Raw genomic sequence first — 18,777 nt, forward strand, 5'->3', positions numbered from 1 at the left:
AGGAACTGACTAGCTGCTTTCGCGAAAACTATTTACTCCTGTTCCGGAAGAATGAGTTGAAATGGACTTCAGATAATTTTTTTCCGTCTGAACTTGAGATGATCTCTTCATTGTTGATTTTTGAAAGTCTTACTGTTTTAGGGACATTCTCATAATTCAATTGATTTAACTTTGTGCCCTATAATTTGTAAGATCTGATTATACATTGCAATAGTTTTGGTTATTAAAAAGTATTTTAGCATCTTTATCATTATTATGATGTCCAACAGTCTCCCTAAATTCTCTTTTCCAAATGAATCGCTGTGACCTTGAGTGAAAATGATCCATGTGTGCGTACAGTTTTGTGCCTAATTCGTTTTGGAAAGATGTACTTTGGCAGCATCTCCCCACTATAAGATCTGGAATGAGATGCAATTTATTTGGCAAGGTTCATCCTGATCAGCTCCTGACACAAGTCTCTGTGCCCCACAAGCTGTTCCAAGGGACATAAATCGAGGCAAACAGCAGCTGGAGGATCATTAATTTGGTGAAAGATGCTCTTTGGTATACTTGAAACTTGTTGGTCTACCTATGTTAAGAGCTGTTAATGATTGGAACTTCAAGGTCCAAGGCTACATGCTAAGGGATGAATTAAAGCTTGGGACAGCTGCTGCAAAGACTCAATGGGTAAAAGCCACAGTCAAAAGTGATCCCGCTTTAGTAAGCTGAGGGGCTGGAACCTGTGTCTCTGTCTGGATGTTTGACATGAAATATATACTGTCAATATAAGCCAGGGTGACCAACAGTCCTGTTTTTAAAAAAATCAGTTTATCCTGTAATTTCAATTTGTCCCGCGTTCTGTTTTATCCTACCCAGTATGCCATTCATCCCGTATTACTAAGGGGAGACGATGGGAAACTGCTAGGCATCTCCTTTTGCTGCTGCATTTGCCTATTGAGCAGACATACTGTGCTCCCACCGTCAGCCACGGAGTAAGGAATGGGGGGGGGGGGGGAGTTGATTGCTAGATCGATAATGGGCATTTGGTTCTTTCTTTAAGTGAGCTATGACAGGCTCCCCCTCTACCCCTCACTCTTCCCAACCACCTTCCTCCCCTCTCCCAGTCAAAATGTCTGTTATTTTGTGATAGAACCCTGGGTGACTGTGGTGAATGTAATATATAGATGTATATATGTTAATTCACACTGTCTTTGTAAGCGCAGTAGCGCTATCCTACCACTAGGGGGAGTAGCGCTGGGAGCACTCAGGAACTTGTACTGGGCACCACCCTTGGCTCCGCCCATGACTCCTCCCCCTAGTGCAGCCGTATAAATACCCTTGTCCAGAGTCAGCCTGAGTTCACTACGAGTTCATCAACGGGTAACAGGCTGGCTCTGACGTAAGTCGATTAAAGCCTAGATTCATATCGGAAACACGTGTCTGGTGAATTGATGGTTCCATCAGTGACCAACATGTGCGGAGAAAATTAAGAGACACCTTGCCATGAGAGGGTGCTTCTGCCAGAGGTGCACGAGCAGGTGGACGGGAAAACAGGAATGGGTACTTCGGCACAATTTAAAGATCTGAATTACGGTACAAACAGCACCATGCAGCCCAGCCCAAATATGGGATGGCTTCCCAAACTGATGGTTGGTCACCTTGCAACCTAGTAAGAAGTCTTACAACACCAGGTTAAAGTCCAACAGGTTTGTTTTGAATCACTTACTTTTGGAGCATTGCTCCTTCCTCAGGTGATCACCTGAGCAAGGAGCAGTGCTCTGAAAGCTAGTGATTTGAAACAAACCTGTTGGACTTTAACCTGGTGTTGTAAGACATCTTACTGTGCTCACCCCAGTCCAACGCCCTCCACATCCCTGCAACCTATTAAGTATAAAGAGGCACCTCAAAAGTGCCAAACAATTGAACAATATTGCTTTTTGTGTAATGCCAAATTTGAACTGTTTTCTAATGCACTTTTACAAATCATAAAAATAATCTCTTCCTTTCAGTGAAAAAAAAAGTTGGCCTGCAAGCAGGAGATTTAAAATCTTCAGTGCAAGACCAAGGGGGCGGGGAATGTGCAGGGAGGCCAAGTGAAATCTCAGGCACTGGCCACGGATGTAAACCAAGACAACCTGCGTGTGTTCCTGCCTTTCACTGTGAATTGAAGGAAAAATAAAATACAGACTAACGTTTTGCAGTATAAAACGAGAACTGTTTGGGAGATTAATTTTGTGTGCGATGCTGTTTTTGTCCTGGGGGCAGGCGGCTGCGCTGGACAGGTGGGGTCCTTCCCGACTGAAAGGCGCCGTTGCCATGCTGTCGCGCTTCTTTGGCTGAACAAGGGGAGAGAAGGGGGATTAGTGCCCGAGCTGAACGTGAGTAACTGCGGCTGGAGGGGATGGATCGCTTCCCTCCGAACCTCAAACCTCCTCCCACACACCTTCCAACCCAACATCATCCGCCGGCCCCAGCCCAAGAAGTGGGGAGCTATTCCCAAGAAGTCACATTGGACTCGAATCGTTAACCACCGTCTCCCGCTCCACCGGGATGACCTACTCTTATGAAACAAAATAAGGCACACATCAACCCATAGAACCCCCACAGTGCAGAAAGAGGCCATTCAGCCCATTGAGTCCGCACCAACACTTTGAACGGCCACACTGCGTGGGCCCAATCCCCAGTCCTTTTCCTGCAACGGCACCCTAAAAGACAATTTTGCATGACCAATCCACCTAAACTGCACATTTTTGGACCGTGGGAGGAAACCGGAGCACCCGGAGGAAACCCATGCAGACACGGGGAGAACGTGCAAACTCCACATAGGCAGCTTCTGAGGTTGGAACTGAACCTGGGACCATGGCGCTGTGAAGCAACAGTGCAACCATGCCATTTCCAAGTTTTACTATTTATTCCCCTTTTTTGAGAGGTGGTGGTGAAAAAACAACTAAAACGAGCAACTCATCTTGTAATGTTACTCTCTGTTTGACTCACTCAGCTGCAGTCCTGTTCAAATAACTCAGACCCCCAGGGTCAGTTTCCCAAGCACTGCCCTAAGAAGCAAGGGACGAAAGGTGTCTCTTAAGTGACATGGGCAAACAGTCACAGTAAGGGGCAATACCTTAAAATTCAGGACACTTGGCCACACTGCTCTGCACAGATGTAGGAAGACCTGCTGAGTTTTATTCAGGACTTCTATTTTTATTTCAAATATCCTGCATCTGCAGTATTTACTTTTATTACAGAAGAATTTGTCTTTGTAGTTCACCCACTGTGATTTGCAGCATTTTCTGGCATGTTAACAGGTTTAACATCGAGTGTGATTTGTAAGTTTTGTTTTGGCGGCAGTGGTTAGTAATGCTGCCTCACAGCGCCAGGATTCCGATCGTGGGTGACTGTGACTCTCTGTGTGGAGTTTGCACATTCTCCCCGTGTCTGCTTAAGTTTCCTGTGGATGCTCCGGTTTCCTCCCAAAGTCAAAAGTTGTGCAGGTTTGGTGGAAAGGAGCCATGCTAAATTGCCCCTTGATGTCCAAAATGTTATGTGGGGTTATGAGGACAGGGTGGGGGTGTAGGCCTAGGTCGGGTGCTCTTTCAGAGATTCTGAAAGAGTATTGCACCCAAGCTCACTTACCCTGCCTATCCCAATAACCCGTTAACCTAACCTATGCATCTATATTTGAATGCTAAGAGGCAGTTTAGTAACGCCAATCCACCTAACCTGCATACCTTTGGACTGTGGAGGAAACTGGAGTACCTGGAGGAAACCCACGTAGGCATGGGGCAAATGTGCAAACTCCACACAGTCACCCAAGGTGGTAATTGAACCCGGGACCCTGGTGCTGTGAGGCAGCAGTGCTAACCAATGTGCTTTTTTTGTTTTGATCTGGTAATTTTACTGACGAACTAAATACTGAGATTGCAGAAGTTATAAAAAAGGAATAAGAAGGACAAGGAGTGAGTATGAGAATAAATTAGAAGCTTAGTGAAAGTGTAGTCAAAGGAAGATGCGTCTGATTAGCGATTAAAAGGTAGGTCACCTTGTGGAGGCGGAGGGCATACCTGAAGTACTGAATGAGTAATTTGCATCTACCTTCACCATGCTGCCAATGTAGCAGTACGGGAGGGGTAGTAGCAATACTAGATAGGCTAAAAATAAGGGGAGGCATTTGAAAGGTCGGCAATCTCAAAATTAGAAAGCGAGCCGGTATGGATGAGGTGCAGTATCTGAGTATCCTTACATTAATTGCAGAATCTTTAGAGTGCAGAGGGCCCATCAGCACTCTCTGAACGAGCATTTTACCTCGTCCCATTCCCCTACCTTATCCCCGCACATTCTTCTTTTCAGACAGCAATCCAATTCCCTTTCTTGAGTAATTGAAATTGAATCTGCCTCCACCACCCTCTGAGGACGTTTATTCCAGACTCCAACCACCCTCTGGGTGAAAACATTTTTCCTCGCATCATTTTTCCTCCTTTTGCCAACTATTTTGAATCTGTATCCTCTAGTTCTTGATGCTCTCTTGAGAGGGAACAACTTCTCAGTATTTACCCTGTCCATATCCATCATGATCGTGGATACCTCTGTCAAGTGACCTCTCAGCCTTTTTTCCCACAGGGAAAACAGTCCCAATCTATCCTCATAGCTACAGATCTTTATCCCTGGAATCATTCTTGTGAATCTATTGATTAACCCATGAAATATGGTCAATGTTGGTTCAGAAGATGATGATCACTGGAGTTACTAAGGGAAGTAGGGGGAAATTACATAGACCTGTGCCACAGTTCCCCTTGTATATTGTGGTCGTACCAGAGGACTCCCAAATGAGGGATAAATCCAGCAATGCAAAGCAGTCACCTTAATGTTAAATGTGGGGAAACGTTTATAGTAATAATCTGGGCAAAATAAGTGGCATTTCAAATGTTATTGGGTAATAAATTAAAGTCTGCACAAATTTGTTGATAGAAAATTATCTTTGACAAATTTTATTGATGAAGCAAAGGACAGGGTTGATGAACGTGGCCCAGTTGATGTGCATTAGGAACTTTCAGAAGTTATTGAATAGACTTGTCGGCAAACCTGAAGCCCATGGGATTCAAGAAACAGTGACATCATAATACTAAAAAGGTTAACGGACCAAAAGCAGAGACTATTGTTGAAAGGTCCTTTTTCAAATTGGATGATACATGGTCCTTTTTCAAATTGGATGATAGTATACAATGATACTACTGCTCTTTCGGATCTTTCTTCATGATCAGGTCTTGAGTACATGCAGCATAATTTCAAAGTTTGCAGACGACTCAAAATTTAGAAACAAGCAATGAATAGAGTACCGGACTTGGGAGAATATAAATCAGTACAATGGTCAACACATGGCAGATGAAATTTAATGCAAAGTTGTATGAAGTGGTACATTTTGGTCAGAAGGATGATGAGAGACAATATGAGCTAACTGCCACAATTTTAATGAGGATGCAGGAACATAGGCACCTGGAGGTTATATGTGTACAAATCTTTGAAGGTAGCAAGACAAGTTATGGTGGTTGTTTAAAAAAGCAAGGTGACCTGAGGAAACACAAATTTTATGTGGAATGCCTGACAAGGGAGGGTGGAAGGTGGAAGCAAATTTAATAGTAACAGAAGTGGATTGGATCAATATTTTAAGGAGCAAACGGGATTTGGACTAACAGGATATCTTTACCAAAGACTGCATAGGCATGATGACTGCATAGCCATGATGGGCTGAATGGCCGCCTCCTACGTTGTATGATTCTATGAAATGCAGAGTAATTGTATGCCAATTTTTACACCAGTTTGATTCAGACTGCTTTAAACTTTTTTCACTTGGGGGTAAAAAGGCAAGTTGCCAATGCTAGAAATCTAAAAATGGAAATTCTGAAAATGTGGCCAGGCTTGTTGGTATGTTAAAACGTACCTCTTTGTCCATATTTTGATCATCTGGCCTAATAACTCTTTATATGACTCGGTTTCTAATATTATTTGATGCCACTCCTGGAACGTGTCTTAGGCCATTTTATTACATTGCTGGTGCTATATAAAAGCACATTGTATATATTTAGATAATGCCTTCTCTTTTCAGACGCTGCATATTCTGTTATTTTGCTTCCCTCGAGTTTGGTTTCCTCGGAGTGGGTCCTAGTAAAATTACATTGACCTGAAGCACCAAATTTCTGTCTTTCAAATGTGTGTAGATAGTAGAACCCAATTGTCAATAAAAATACTGACTGCCTGTCTTTGAACTGCGCTTTAGAAGTGAAGGGAGAGCTCTCTAACTGCACCTGCCAGTGGAGCACTTTATTGTTTTTTTTTGTTTTTTTAAAATAATTTTTATTGAAAAATTTTGAATTTTTTTTTTTTTTATAAATTAGAGTACCCAATTATTTTTTCCAATTAAAGGGCAATTTAGCGTGGCCAAAACACCTACTCTGCACATTTTTTTTTTGGGTTGTGGGGGCGAAACCCACGCAGACACGGGGAGAATGTGCAAACTCCACACGGACAGTGACCCAGAGCCGGGATCGAACCTGGGACCTCAGCGCCGTGAGGCGGCTGTGCTAACCACTAGGCCACCGTGCTGCCCTGTTGAATTTATATAAGAATAACGCACCATAGTAAAATACCAAAAATAACAATCATATTAACAATCATAAACATTCGCCCCACCCCTATGCACAACACAGCATTTTAACAACAACGCAAATTAACACAATATAAAGTTACAGATTAGAAACTACAATAAGGAACACCCCCCCCCCCCCCCCCCCCCGGGGTGCTGCTTCTATTGACCAAGATACCTATCTTTGCGCCAGGAAGTCCAGAAAAGGCTGCCATCGTTTATAGAACCCTTGTATTGATCCTCTCAGGGTGAATTTGACCCTTTCCAGTTTTATAAATCCCGCCATGTCTCTGATCCAGGTCTCCACACTTGGGGGCCTTGCATCCTTCCACTGTAGCAGGATCCTTCGACGGGCTACTAAGGACGCAAAGGCCAGGACACCGGCCTCTTTCGCCTCCTGCACTCCCGGCTTTACTGCAACTCCAAAAATCGCGAGTCCCCACCCTGGTTTGACCCTGGATCCAACCACCCTCGACACCGTCCCCACCACCCCCTTCCAGAATTCCTCCAGTGCTGGGCATGCCCAGAACATATGGGCGTGGTTCGCTGGACTCCCCGAACATCTGGTGCACCTATCCTCACACCCAAAGAACCTACTCATCCTAGTCCCGGACATGTGGGCCCAGTGCAGCACCTTAAATTGGATGAGACTAAGCCTCGCACATGAGGAGGAAGAGTTGACTCTCTCCAAGGCATCCGCCCAAGTCCCGTCCTCTATCTGCTCCCCGAGTTCCTCCTCCCATTTAGCCTTCAGCTCCTCCACTGACGACTCCTCCACCTCCTGCATTACCTTATAGATGTCAGACACCTTCCCCTCTCCGACCCACACCCCCGAAAGCACTCTGTCCATCGTCCCCTGCGAGGGCAGCAAAGGGAATCCCTCTACCTGTCGCCTAGCAAACGCCTTTACCTCCAAGTATCTGAACATGTTCCCTTGGGGAAGGCCAAATTTATCTTCCAGTTCCCCAGGCCCGCAAACCTCCCGCCAATAAACAGGTCCCTCAATTTGCTGATGCCCGCCCTTTGCCACCCCCTAAATCCCCCATCCTTGTTCCCCGGGATGAACCGATGGTTGCCACCCAGTGGAGCCTCCATCGAGCCCCCTGTTTTCCCCCCTATGCCGCCTCCATTGTCCCCAGATTCTTAGGGTCGCCGCCACCACCAGGCTCGTGGTAAACCTCTTGGGGGAGAGCGGCAACGGCGCCGTTACCATGGCACCCAGGCTCGTACCTCTACATGACGCCATCTCCATTCTTTTCCACGCCGCCCTTCCCCCCTCCATCACCCATTTACGCACCATTGACACATTGGCCGCCCAATAGTACCCCAGAAGGTTGGGCAGCGCCAGCCCGCCTCTATCCCTCCCTCGCTCCAGGAGCACCCTCTTCATTCTCGGAGTCCCATGCGCCCACACAAAGCTCAGAATACTGCTAGTCACTCTCCTAAAGAAGGCCCTGGGGATAAAGATGGGCAGGCACTGAAAGAGGAACAAGAACCTCGGAAGCACCGTCATTTTGACGGACTGTACCCTCCCCGCCAACGATAATGGCAGCAGGTCCCACCTCTTGAACTCCTCCTCCATCTGATCTACAAGTCTGGTGAAATTATGCTTGTGAAGAGTCCCCCAGTCCCTGGCCACCTACACCCCCAGGTACCTAAAGCTCTCCCCTGCCCGCCTAAGCGGGAGCCTACCAATTCCTTCCTCCTGGTCTCCAGGGTGCACCACAAACACCTCACTCTTGCCTAAATTTAATTTATAACCTGAAAAGGTCCCAAACTCAGCTAGCATCTCCATCACCCCCGGCATCCCTCCCACCGGGTCCGCCACATACAGTAACAGGCATACAACGACACCCTATGTTCCTCCCCACCTCGCACCAAGCCTCTCCACCTCTCTGAATCCCTCAACGCCATTGCCAGCGGCTCGATTGCCAGAGCAAACAACAAGGGGGACAGGGGGCAACCCTGCCTGGTCCCTGGGTAAAGCCGGAAGTACTCCGACCTCCTCCCATTCGTGGCCACGCACGCCATCGGGGCCTCATATAGCAGCCTTACCCATCTAATGAACCCTTCACCAAATCCAAACCTCCCCAACACCTCCCATAAGTACCCCCACTCCACTCTATCGAAGGCCTTCTCTGCATCCAGCGCCACCACTATCTCTGCCTCCCCCTCAATCGCCGGCATCATGATGACATTCAACAATCTCCGCACATTCGTGTTCAGCTGCCTTCCCTTCACAAAACCTGTCTGGTCCTCGTGCACAACCCCTGACACACAGTCCTCTATCCTGGTGGCCAGGATTTTTGCCAGCACCTTAGCATCCACGTTGACGAGAGATATAGGCCTGTATGAACCACACTGCTGGGGGTTCTTGTCCCTCTTTAAAATTAACGAGATCAGCGCCCGCGACATCGTCGGGGGCAAAGTCCCCCCTTCCCACGTTTCGTTGAGTGTCCGCACCAGCAAGGGGCCCACTAGGTCCACAAACTTTTTATAAAATTCCACCGGGAACCCATCCGGCCCGGTGCCTTCCCTGACTGCATTCTGCCCGATCCCCTTAACTAGCTCCTCCAGCTCAATCGGCGCCCCCAACCCCTCCTCCTGCACCTTCGGGAAAGAAAGCCCGTCAAGGAACCTCTCCATTCCCCTCCTCTCCGTTGGCTCCGACCGGTACAGTTCCCCGTAAAAGTCTTTGAAGACCTCATTCACCTCTACCCCCTTCCGCACCACATTCCCACTCTTGTCTCTCACTCCAGCAATTTCCTTAGCCGCATCCCGCTTGCGGAGCTGATGAGCCAGCATCCTACTCGCCGTTTCACCATGTTCGTACACTGGAGCACTTTATTGTTAATATTTGCGAGAACTGAATGTTTGTTCTCTTTTGCCAGAATTTATTAGCATATATTTTAGGTGGGGTTTGCCATCTTTTATGAGTGGAGAACGGAATTTCAGATTGTCATGTTATACATGGTACGCAGTAATCCTGCAATGTATTTCAATCTTCATACTGGCACAGATATGATGGGCCGAATGACATCCTTTCTTCTGTGCTGTATCATCTCATGTGTTCAGTCAGCAGCTTAAAATGGTAAAAGTGCTTGATGCATGGATATATAGAAGTGGGTTCATAAATGTAACTTTTGTCTCCCCATTTCAGAGTTCCCATCATGGATACGGACCTGTATGATGAATTTGGCAACTACATTGGGCCAGAATTGGATTCTGATGAGGAAGATGGCCTAGGTAGAGACGATGATGCGGATGAGGTGAGGTTACTGTTCAGGATCTGCTCGCTATTTTCAGGCTTTGCCCAAATAGCGTTACGGTTTATTTTAGGATTTATCTTTGATATCCAAATAATGTCAATTGTCCTCCAGATAAACTATCTCTCTTTTTGTTTTAGAATCACTGTGTTTTAAAAAAAATCTTGCTACATTAAAATTATCGAGCTGGATTCACTGCCGGTGGGATGCTCCTGACGGCATGGGGCAGCCCCACAATGGGAAACCCCATTAACTAGCCAGCGTAACGGAGCATCCCATCGGCGGGGTAAAACAGAAATGTGGCACGGCGGGGTGGAGAATCCAGCCCATCAAGTTTGCTGTACTTAATCCATGTCTTGCCGGTTGAACGAAATTGCTGCTCAATGTTTCACCACAGTTATCATTCCTTCTCTATCTATGAACTGAGGATATACAATGGGTAATATTTAAACTAACTTTTTCATTGTGTATGAGCATTATAATTGGTTTGGTTCCTCTAAATACTCTGTATTCCGATCCTTTGCAACAGTAATTTGGGTTCAATAGACATATTTGTGAATGTAATTTTTCCATGACTTGCTTTAAATGGCTGTCAAAAAATGTAGTTCATTCAAAATTATCATTGCATTGAGTGTTAAATCTAAGTATTCATGCTTGTTTAAGCTGTTTAATTGGAGTCAAAACACCTCCCAAGTTTTACATGTATACCACCGAGTGTGAGTACTAAAATGATGTGCAGGCTGATGAGTCTGCTGGAGGCTGCGACATGACTGCATGGCCCCCAGGAACATAATGATAACTCAGTGATGTGTGCGTATGGTGAAGAGTGGTAAATGATGGGCCATCTGTTCTGTTCAAACTCCTGTCTAAGTTCTTTGATGCTACTGACCTTTTCAAATACAAAGAACAAAGAAAAGTACTGCACAGGAACAGGCACTTCGGCCCTCCAAGCCTGTGCCGACCATGCTACTTGTCTAAACTAAAATCTTCTACACTTCTGGGTTCCGTATCCCTCTAGTCCCATCCTATTCATGTATTTGTCAAGATGCCCCTTAAACATCACTATCGTCCGTCCTTCCACCACCTCCTCCGGCAGCGAGTTCCAGGCACCCACTACCCTCTGTGTAAAACTTGCCTTGTACATTTCCTATAAACCTTGCCCCTCGCACCTGAAACCTATGCCCCTAGTAATTGACCCATCTACCCTGGGAAAAGGTCTCTGACTATCCACCATGTCTGTGTCCCTCATAATTTTGTAGACCTCTATCAGGTCGACCCCTCGACCTCCGTCGTTCCAGGGAGAACAAATCAAGTTTATTCAACCGCTCCTCATAGCTAATGCCCTCCATACCAGGCAACATCCTGGTAAATCTCTTCTGCACCCTCTCTAAAGCCTCCACATCCTTCTGGTGGTGTGGCAACCAGAATTGAACACTATACTCCCAAGTGTGGCCGAACTAAGGTTCTATACAGCTGCAACATGACTTGCCAATTTTAAAACTCAATGCCCGGCCAGTGAAGGCAAGCATGCCGTATGCCTTCTTGACTACCTTCTCCACTTGTGTTGCCCCTTTCAGTGACCTGTGGACCTGTACATCTAGGAATCTCTGACTGTCAATACTCTTGAGGGTTCCACCATTCATTGTATATTCCCTACCTGCATTAGACCTTGCAAAATGCATTACCTCACATTTGTTCGGATTAAACTCCATCTGCCATCTCTCCGCCCAAATCTCCAAACAATCTAAATCCAGATGTATCCTCTGACAGTCTTCATCGCTATCCGCAATTCCACCAACTTTTGTGTCGTCCGCAAACTTACTAATCAGACCAGTTACATTTTCCTCCAAATCCTTTATATATACTACGAACAGCAAAAGTCCCAGCCCTGATCCCTGCGGAACACAACTAGTCACATCCCTCCAATCAGAAAAGCACCCTTCCATTGCTATTCCCTGCCTTCTCTGACCTAGCCAGTTCTGTATCCATCTTGCCAGCTCAGTTCTGATCCCGTATGACTTCACCTTTTGTATCAGTCTGCCATGAGGGACCGTGTCAAAGGCCTTACTGAAGTCCATATAGACAACATCCACTGCCCTACCTGCATCAATCATCTTTGTGACCTCCTCGAAATACTCTTTTCAAGTGAGTGAGACACGACCTCCCCTTCACAAAACAATGCTGCCTCTCACTAATACGTCCACTTGCTTCCAAATGGGAGTAGATCCTGTCTCGAAGAATTCTCTCCAGTAATTTCACTACCACTGACGTGAGGCTACCGACCTGTAGTTCCCTGGATTATCCTTGCTACCCTTCTTAAACAAAGGAACAACATTGGCTATTCTCCAGTCCTCCGGGACATCACCTGAAGACAGTGAGGATCCAAAGATTTTTGTCAAGGCCTCAGCAATTTCCTCTCTAGCCTCCTTCAGTGTTCTGGGGTAGATCCCATCAGGCCCTGGGGACTTATCTACCTTAATATTTTTCAAGATGCTCAACATTTCATCTTTTTGGATCTCAATGTGACCCAGGCTATCTACGCACCCGTCTCCAGACACAACAGCCACCAATTCATCTCTTTGGTGAATAATAATGCAAAGTATTCATTTAGTACCTCGCCCATTTCCTCTGGCTCCACACATAGATTCCCTCCCCTGTCCTCCAGTGGGCCAACCCTTTCCCTGACTACCCTCTTGCTTTTTATGTATGTGTAAAAAGCCTTGGGATTTTCCTTAACCCTATTTGCCAATGACTTTTCGTGACCCCTTTTCGCCCTCCTGACTCCTTGCTCAAGTTCTTTCCTACTTTCCAAATGTTACACACAGGCTTCGTCCTGACAAATGCTTCCTTTTTCTTTTTGACGAGGCCTACAATATCTCTTGTTATCCAAGGTTCCCGAAATTTGCTGTATTTATTATTCTTTCTCACAGGAACATGTCGGTCCTGAATTCCTTTCAACTGACATTTGAAAGCCTTCCAAATGTCAGATGTTGATTTACCCTCAAACATTCGGTCTCGGTTCTTCATTTCCCGCCTAATATTGTTATAATTAGCCTTCCCCCAATTTAGCACATTCACCCTAGGACCACTTTTATCCTTGTCCACCAGCACTTTAAAACTTACTGAATTGTGGTCACTATTCCCGAAATGCTCCCCTACTGAAACTTCCACCACCTGGCCGGGCTCATTCCCCAATACCAGGTCCAGTACAGCCCCTTCCCTAGTTGGACTCTCTACATATTATTTTAAGAAGCCCTCCTGGATGCTCCTTACAAACTCTGCCCCATCCAAGCCCCTAACACCTAAGTGAGTCCCAGTCAATATTGGGGAAGTTAAAGAGTCCCATCACAACAGCCCTGCTGCTTTTACTCCTTTCCAAAATCTGTCTACCTATCTGCTCCTCTGGCTGTTAGAGTAGCCTGTAGTGAACCCCCAACATTGTGACTGCACCCTTCTTATTCCTGATCTCTACCTATATAGCCTCGCTGCCCTCTGAGTTGTCCTGCAGTATAGCTGTGATATTCTCCCTAGCCCGTAGCGCAACTCCTCCACCCCTTTTACATCCCCCTCTATCCCGCCTGAAACATCTAAATCCTGGAACGTTTAACTGCCAATCCTGTCCTTCCCTCAACCAGGTCTCTGTAATGACAACAACATCATAGTTCCAAGTACTAATCCAAGCTCTTAAGTTCATGTGCCGTACCTGTTATATTTCTTGCATTAAAACATATGCACTTCAGGCCACCTTAATGATAATGCCAGAGCATGTGCAGACTTCTAATAAAAAAGAGTGTGAAAATACGATATGCTGACCAGGTCTAAGATTTTCAAGTTGAAACGCTAGAAGAAATATGGATTATGGAATGTGAGATCCCATCACATCCTGCATGGTGAATAATAGAGACTTGCGGCCTCTCTCTCACACGCTGTCTCCCATGTTCGCTCGCTTTCTCTCAGATTCTTGCAGACTAACCTGTCTGTGCGATTCAGTGATTTCTTTTTAACAGACAATTTTATTGAGGTACTTTTGGCATTGTAAACAATAACAATATAGATTAGTGTGCAGATACCAATTACAAAAAACATAGTGCAAATAACAGTACCACTAATTCAGTGATATTTTCAGGAAATCTACAACCCAACCCACAATTGCCTCCTGTGGACTTTTACCTTCTCAAAGTGCATCTTCATGCAATGTGAATCACATGGGCCTCGTAATCAGGAAGAAATTATAATTAGTTATCCTCTCAATCCCCAACTCCTTTCTATCATGAAATGAAATAGACAATTAAGTATAACAGTTTACAAAATCTGACAGTTCCTAACATCTCCCTACAATTTGTACACTAACAGTGTATCTACCGTCAGCATATGTAAATATCTTGCATCTTCTTCCCAGTAACACAACCTGGCCCCACTCTTCCCCTACCATTAATCTTTAGCAACCAAGCCACCAAGCTTCTTGGCAGACAGAATTCAGAACAGGACACATGAACCCGTTCATTCCTTCATTTTACTCGAAATAAAAGACAGTCCAAGCCATAACATTTTTACCAACCTCATCTGTAACCATACAATAGAGTAAGGAGGTATTTCAAAGTAGCAGTATCAAAGTTCAGAGAATTTTTAAAAAAATGCTTTATCATGTTAGGATGACGATGACGATGATGAAGCTGGAGATCAGGATGATGATCATGTTGGAATGGAGGTGGTGTTACACGAGGATAAGAAGTATTACCCCACAGCAGAGGAGGTGTATGGGCCTGAGGTAGAGACAATTGTCCAAGAGGAAGATACTCAGCCACTTACTGGTAAGATTAAACAATTGAATTAATGCAGACTCAATGGGCTGAACGGCCTCCTTCTGCACTGTAGGGACTCCATGCATGTGATATGCAAGGGCTCTGGGTCATGGTTCACTAATTCTAATTGTTTTACAACTGATTCTCCCCTCCCTGCTTCTTCCGTTTCTTGCTTCTCAGATTTCCAGTTCACTTTCCAAAAAAGAAAATCCTTTTCAATCTTTCATTTTGACTTTATTTTGTCAGTTTAAACATAAAGATAAACTACTTTTCCATGAAAATTAGACATAATCTGGGTTTTTATGGTGATTTGTTGGCACAGTGGTTAGCACTGCTGTCTCACGGTGGTGAGGACCTGTGTTTGATCCCGGTCCCGGGTCACTGTCCGTGCGGAGTTTACACATTCTCCCCATGTCTGTGTGTGTCTCACCCCCATAAACCAAGGATGTGCAGGATAGGTGGATTGACCACGCTAAATTGCCCCTTAATTGGAAAAATTAAAAAATAATCTAGGTTTTTAAGTGTCTTGAAATGCATAATATTAAAATTGCATAACAAATTAGGTTGCTTAATTTGTGCTGACCATAAATCTGATTACTGTTTACCTGCAATCTAATGTTGATGCTCACAATTCTTCGGTTAAGGTATTAATGAACCTACAACATTCATTGCAACATTCATTTCAGTAGGAAACATTTGGTTAACACTAAATGTCAATTTTGTGAAAAGTGAATAGATTTTAATTGAAAATTATGAATTCCTGACTCCTATAATTAGTTCTTACAATTAGAAAGGGGAGAAAGGCATCTTCCCTGAACTGGATGTGATATGTGCTACAGTTCCACGCACCAGATTAACCAACCACCATCTGAGTTTGCTGTATGTCAGTAATTGGAAAAATGCACAGACTATTTATTTTCACAGATGTGTTACATGTTGACATTTTACATTTGTCAACATGCAAAATATTTTAATAAACTTGAGGCAATTTATTTTTAAACTGTTCATTCCTTAGTCTTGCAGATGAATAAAAAGTAATAAACTGATCCACTAAATATTACATGCAACAAAAATTCCCTCGGTCTAGTACGTGCAACAATAATACGTTGGTTTACACACATGGAAATTCTCAGGTAGTTAACCAGAGGATATCGAAGGGGTAGTTTGGGACCCTTCACAACCTCCAGATACCATAAAGCACTTTACAGCCAATGAAGAACTTCTGAAGTTTAGTGGTCATTGTAGTGTAGTGACCTGAAACTGGGATATTTGGATAGGGACCCTCTTTCAATGACTAAATCCTCTAGGTTATAAATTCGTTATAGAAGCAACATAATGGTAATAGTCCAGAATGCTTGTTCAAGAACACTTAAACTGAAGGAAATATACCCTCTTCTTTGATTGTTCCACGCTTACTCCCTTGACATGTATTTGTGTTAAAAAAAAAAAATTCTGAGTAAAAATATTCATGGATATGTTTAGAGAGATACTCGGTGACTGCTGATTGAGGTCCATTTATTAATGCTTGTTGCGGCTTTCGTAATCAAGATTTTTCAACTTTCAGAACCTATCATTAAACCTGTCAAGAAAAAGAAGTTTACTTTGATGGAACAGGAGTTACCAGAAACAGTGTATGACATGGAGTAAGTGAATAGTTATGTAATGCCCTAGAAAGTGATTTTAAAAGAAATAAGGGGTGCCAGCAGTGAATACTCTCTGATTAGGTGTAGTGTAGCTTCATGCTGACTGCTTGCCTGTTGTGCCCTAATGGCATCTCTTAAATCTAGCTCAAACAATACTCCTACTGTAGGATTGAAGTTTTCCACCAACCAACCATCATGGCCTCTTCAACCAATATTGCCATCTTGTGTCTTGATTTGGGGATCATTGAGTGTTATGCACATGTGCCCATTGAAAATTACAATCTGTATTCATAGACATATTCAATCTTATAACTGGCATGTTATAACTTCATTTAAGCACAGGATTCTGAGGTGAAATATGCTCAGTCCACTGCAAAGGTTTTTTTATTCACTGTGAGCAAGTCCTTTGAGCATAAACTACTTTTGGAATGCTAGCCAAATATTGTTTTGATTCAAAGCAAGTCGCTGTCACCTTTTTAAAATACATCTATGATATGATGGAATTGCCTGTCAAAGAAAAGGCATGTTCAATGTTGATTATCCCTAAAGTGAAAATATAAATGCCACTTACTTGAATCGTCATCTCACTTTTTAAAACAAAATCTCAGATTCCTTGCAGATTTGATGGACAATTCTGAGCTCATTCGGAACATTACTCTCTGTGGGCATTTGCATCATGGCAAGGTACGTAATAGATGTCTGAAGGTAAATCTGTCAATTGCAGAGTATGGTTTGAACTTTAATTGCATTAGAGGATTAACAATCAAAAACTGCAGTGTTCTGTATATGCAGTGCTTTTACGATTGTTGCTCGCCCATAAAATTCTGCTTTATTAATGTACTCCGAGTAAATGTGGAATTCATTATTTTGACTAGCTGTAGCATAAAATAAATTATGTGAACATTGTGGGTGTAATTGAAATGTAATCAACATTTTACACTAATTTTTCTTTCAGACAAACTTTGTTGATTGCTTAATTGAACAGACTCACCCAGAAATTCGTAAAAAGGATGACCGAGATGTAAGCACTTGGCAACTATTTTCTTAATAGTGTACCTTTATCTGGAAAACCTTATTGGTAATTTTATCAGTCCTGACTGTAGTTGTACCAATTTTCTTACTCAGCAGATAGTGATATTATTCAGTGTTTTTTAATTCTTTTAAAGTCTGAACTTGTATTTGACTTCAATATTAAGAGCAACTAAATCAAAGGTAGAGGATTTAGCTAAAGTTCAACATTTGTTATATTGATTGATTGTTAACTAATTGCTCCTCTGCTTCTTTTCAAAATCATACTTTTTTCTGCTAAATTTTACTGAAATTGATGCAACATTTTATAAAATAGTTTAAAAGAAAGTTTTGAGAATTAGTTCATTGGTGTCTTAATTTGTTGAAGATTGATCTATCTTGATGTTTCAAAGTTCTCAATTTGGCTCAGTCTCAGATTGAACACCAAGGACAGATTAACCCCAAGGCCAGAGGCTGAGGTTAGCTGTGAAGGTCCCACCTTCTCAACCTTGCCTCTCATCTGAGGTATGGTGACCCTCTGGTTAAATCACCACCAGTCTGCTCTCTAAAACGAGAGCAATCTATGATCCTCTGGAATGTGGTGACATTTTACTCAAAAGAACATAAGAAATAAGAACAAGAATAGACCATTTGATCCTTCAATCCTGTTCGATCATTCAATACGGTCATGGGAAATCTTAAATTGTATTTTGTTTGTTTGCAGCTTCGCTACACTGACATACTTTTTACAGAGCAGGAGGTAAGCATACAAATGCGGCTTTTTATTTTCATTAATTTACTGGAGGTTTTTGAAATTCTCATGGATAATCTCTAATTTTTTCCAGAGAGGAGTAGGTATAAAGAGTACACCAGTCACAATGGTCCTTCCAGATTCCAAGGGCAAATCCTATCTCTTCAACATCATGGATACCCCAGGTGCGTGCTATGAATTCAACTCAAATGTTTAGTATATTGTTACTCCACAGGGGTTGGTTAGCTCAGTTGGCTGGACGGCTGGTTTGTGATGCGGAGCAGCGGCAACAGCGTGGCTTCAATTCCCGTACCAGCTGAGGTTATGCATGAAAGCCCTGCCTTTTCAGCATTGTTCCTCGTGGGACTGTGGCAACAGAGACATTTGCACCATAGGTAATGTTGCTCAGCCCATGAGGTGATGTGGGTAACAAATAGTTTTCATTGAGCTATTTCCTTGAATCAGAGTATAAATTCCTAGCAACAATTTAAATTCATCTATGGCTTACAGAAAGACACACATGGTAAAAACCATGGAGATATCAGGCGCTTTACTCAGATGTGTTCAAATGATTAATCTCTTAAAGTTGAAAATTAAAAATGGAAAAGTTTCATATGAGGCTGTCCTAAATAGCCACCACATGTGATCTCAGTCCATTCATTTACAGAAGATCAGGGGTTATGGGGAGAAG

At 43.6% G+C, this 18,777-nt stretch overlaps 1 protein-coding gene across 2 annotated transcripts in view; it reads left to right on the plus strand.

The window, feature by feature from the left end:
* eftud2 (elongation factor Tu GTP binding domain containing 2) overlaps positions 1 to 18,777 on the plus strand; it is a 144,046-nt gene that overhangs the window by 86,778 nt on the left and 38,491 nt on the right. The window contains exons 1-8 of one of the 2 annotated variants that reach the window (XM_038779000.1): positions 2,205 to 2,357; positions 9,777 to 9,885; positions 14,534 to 14,693; positions 16,249 to 16,327; positions 16,936 to 17,011; positions 17,283 to 17,348; positions 18,060 to 18,095; positions 18,181 to 18,271. In XM_038779000.1, the coding sequence (XP_038634928.1) occupies positions 9,787 to 9,885; positions 14,534 to 14,693; positions 16,249 to 16,327; positions 16,936 to 17,011; positions 17,283 to 17,348; positions 18,060 to 18,095; positions 18,181 to 18,271 (607 nt within the window). In that variant the 5' untranslated portion in view covers positions 2,205 to 2,357; positions 9,777 to 9,786. Of the gene's footprint in view, positions 1 to 2,204; positions 2,358 to 9,776; positions 9,886 to 14,533; positions 14,694 to 16,248; positions 16,328 to 16,935; positions 17,012 to 17,282; positions 17,349 to 18,059; positions 18,096 to 18,180; positions 18,272 to 18,777 lie in introns of those variants that run through there. The other variant, XM_038779001.1, reaches the window with a different exon arrangement.

The sequence above is a fragment of the Scyliorhinus canicula genome, chromosome 19, assembly GCF_902713615.1.
Source record: "Scyliorhinus canicula chromosome 19, sScyCan1.1, whole genome shotgun sequence".
Taxonomy (NCBI): domain Eukaryota; kingdom Metazoa; phylum Chordata; class Chondrichthyes; order Carcharhiniformes; family Scyliorhinidae; genus Scyliorhinus; species Scyliorhinus canicula.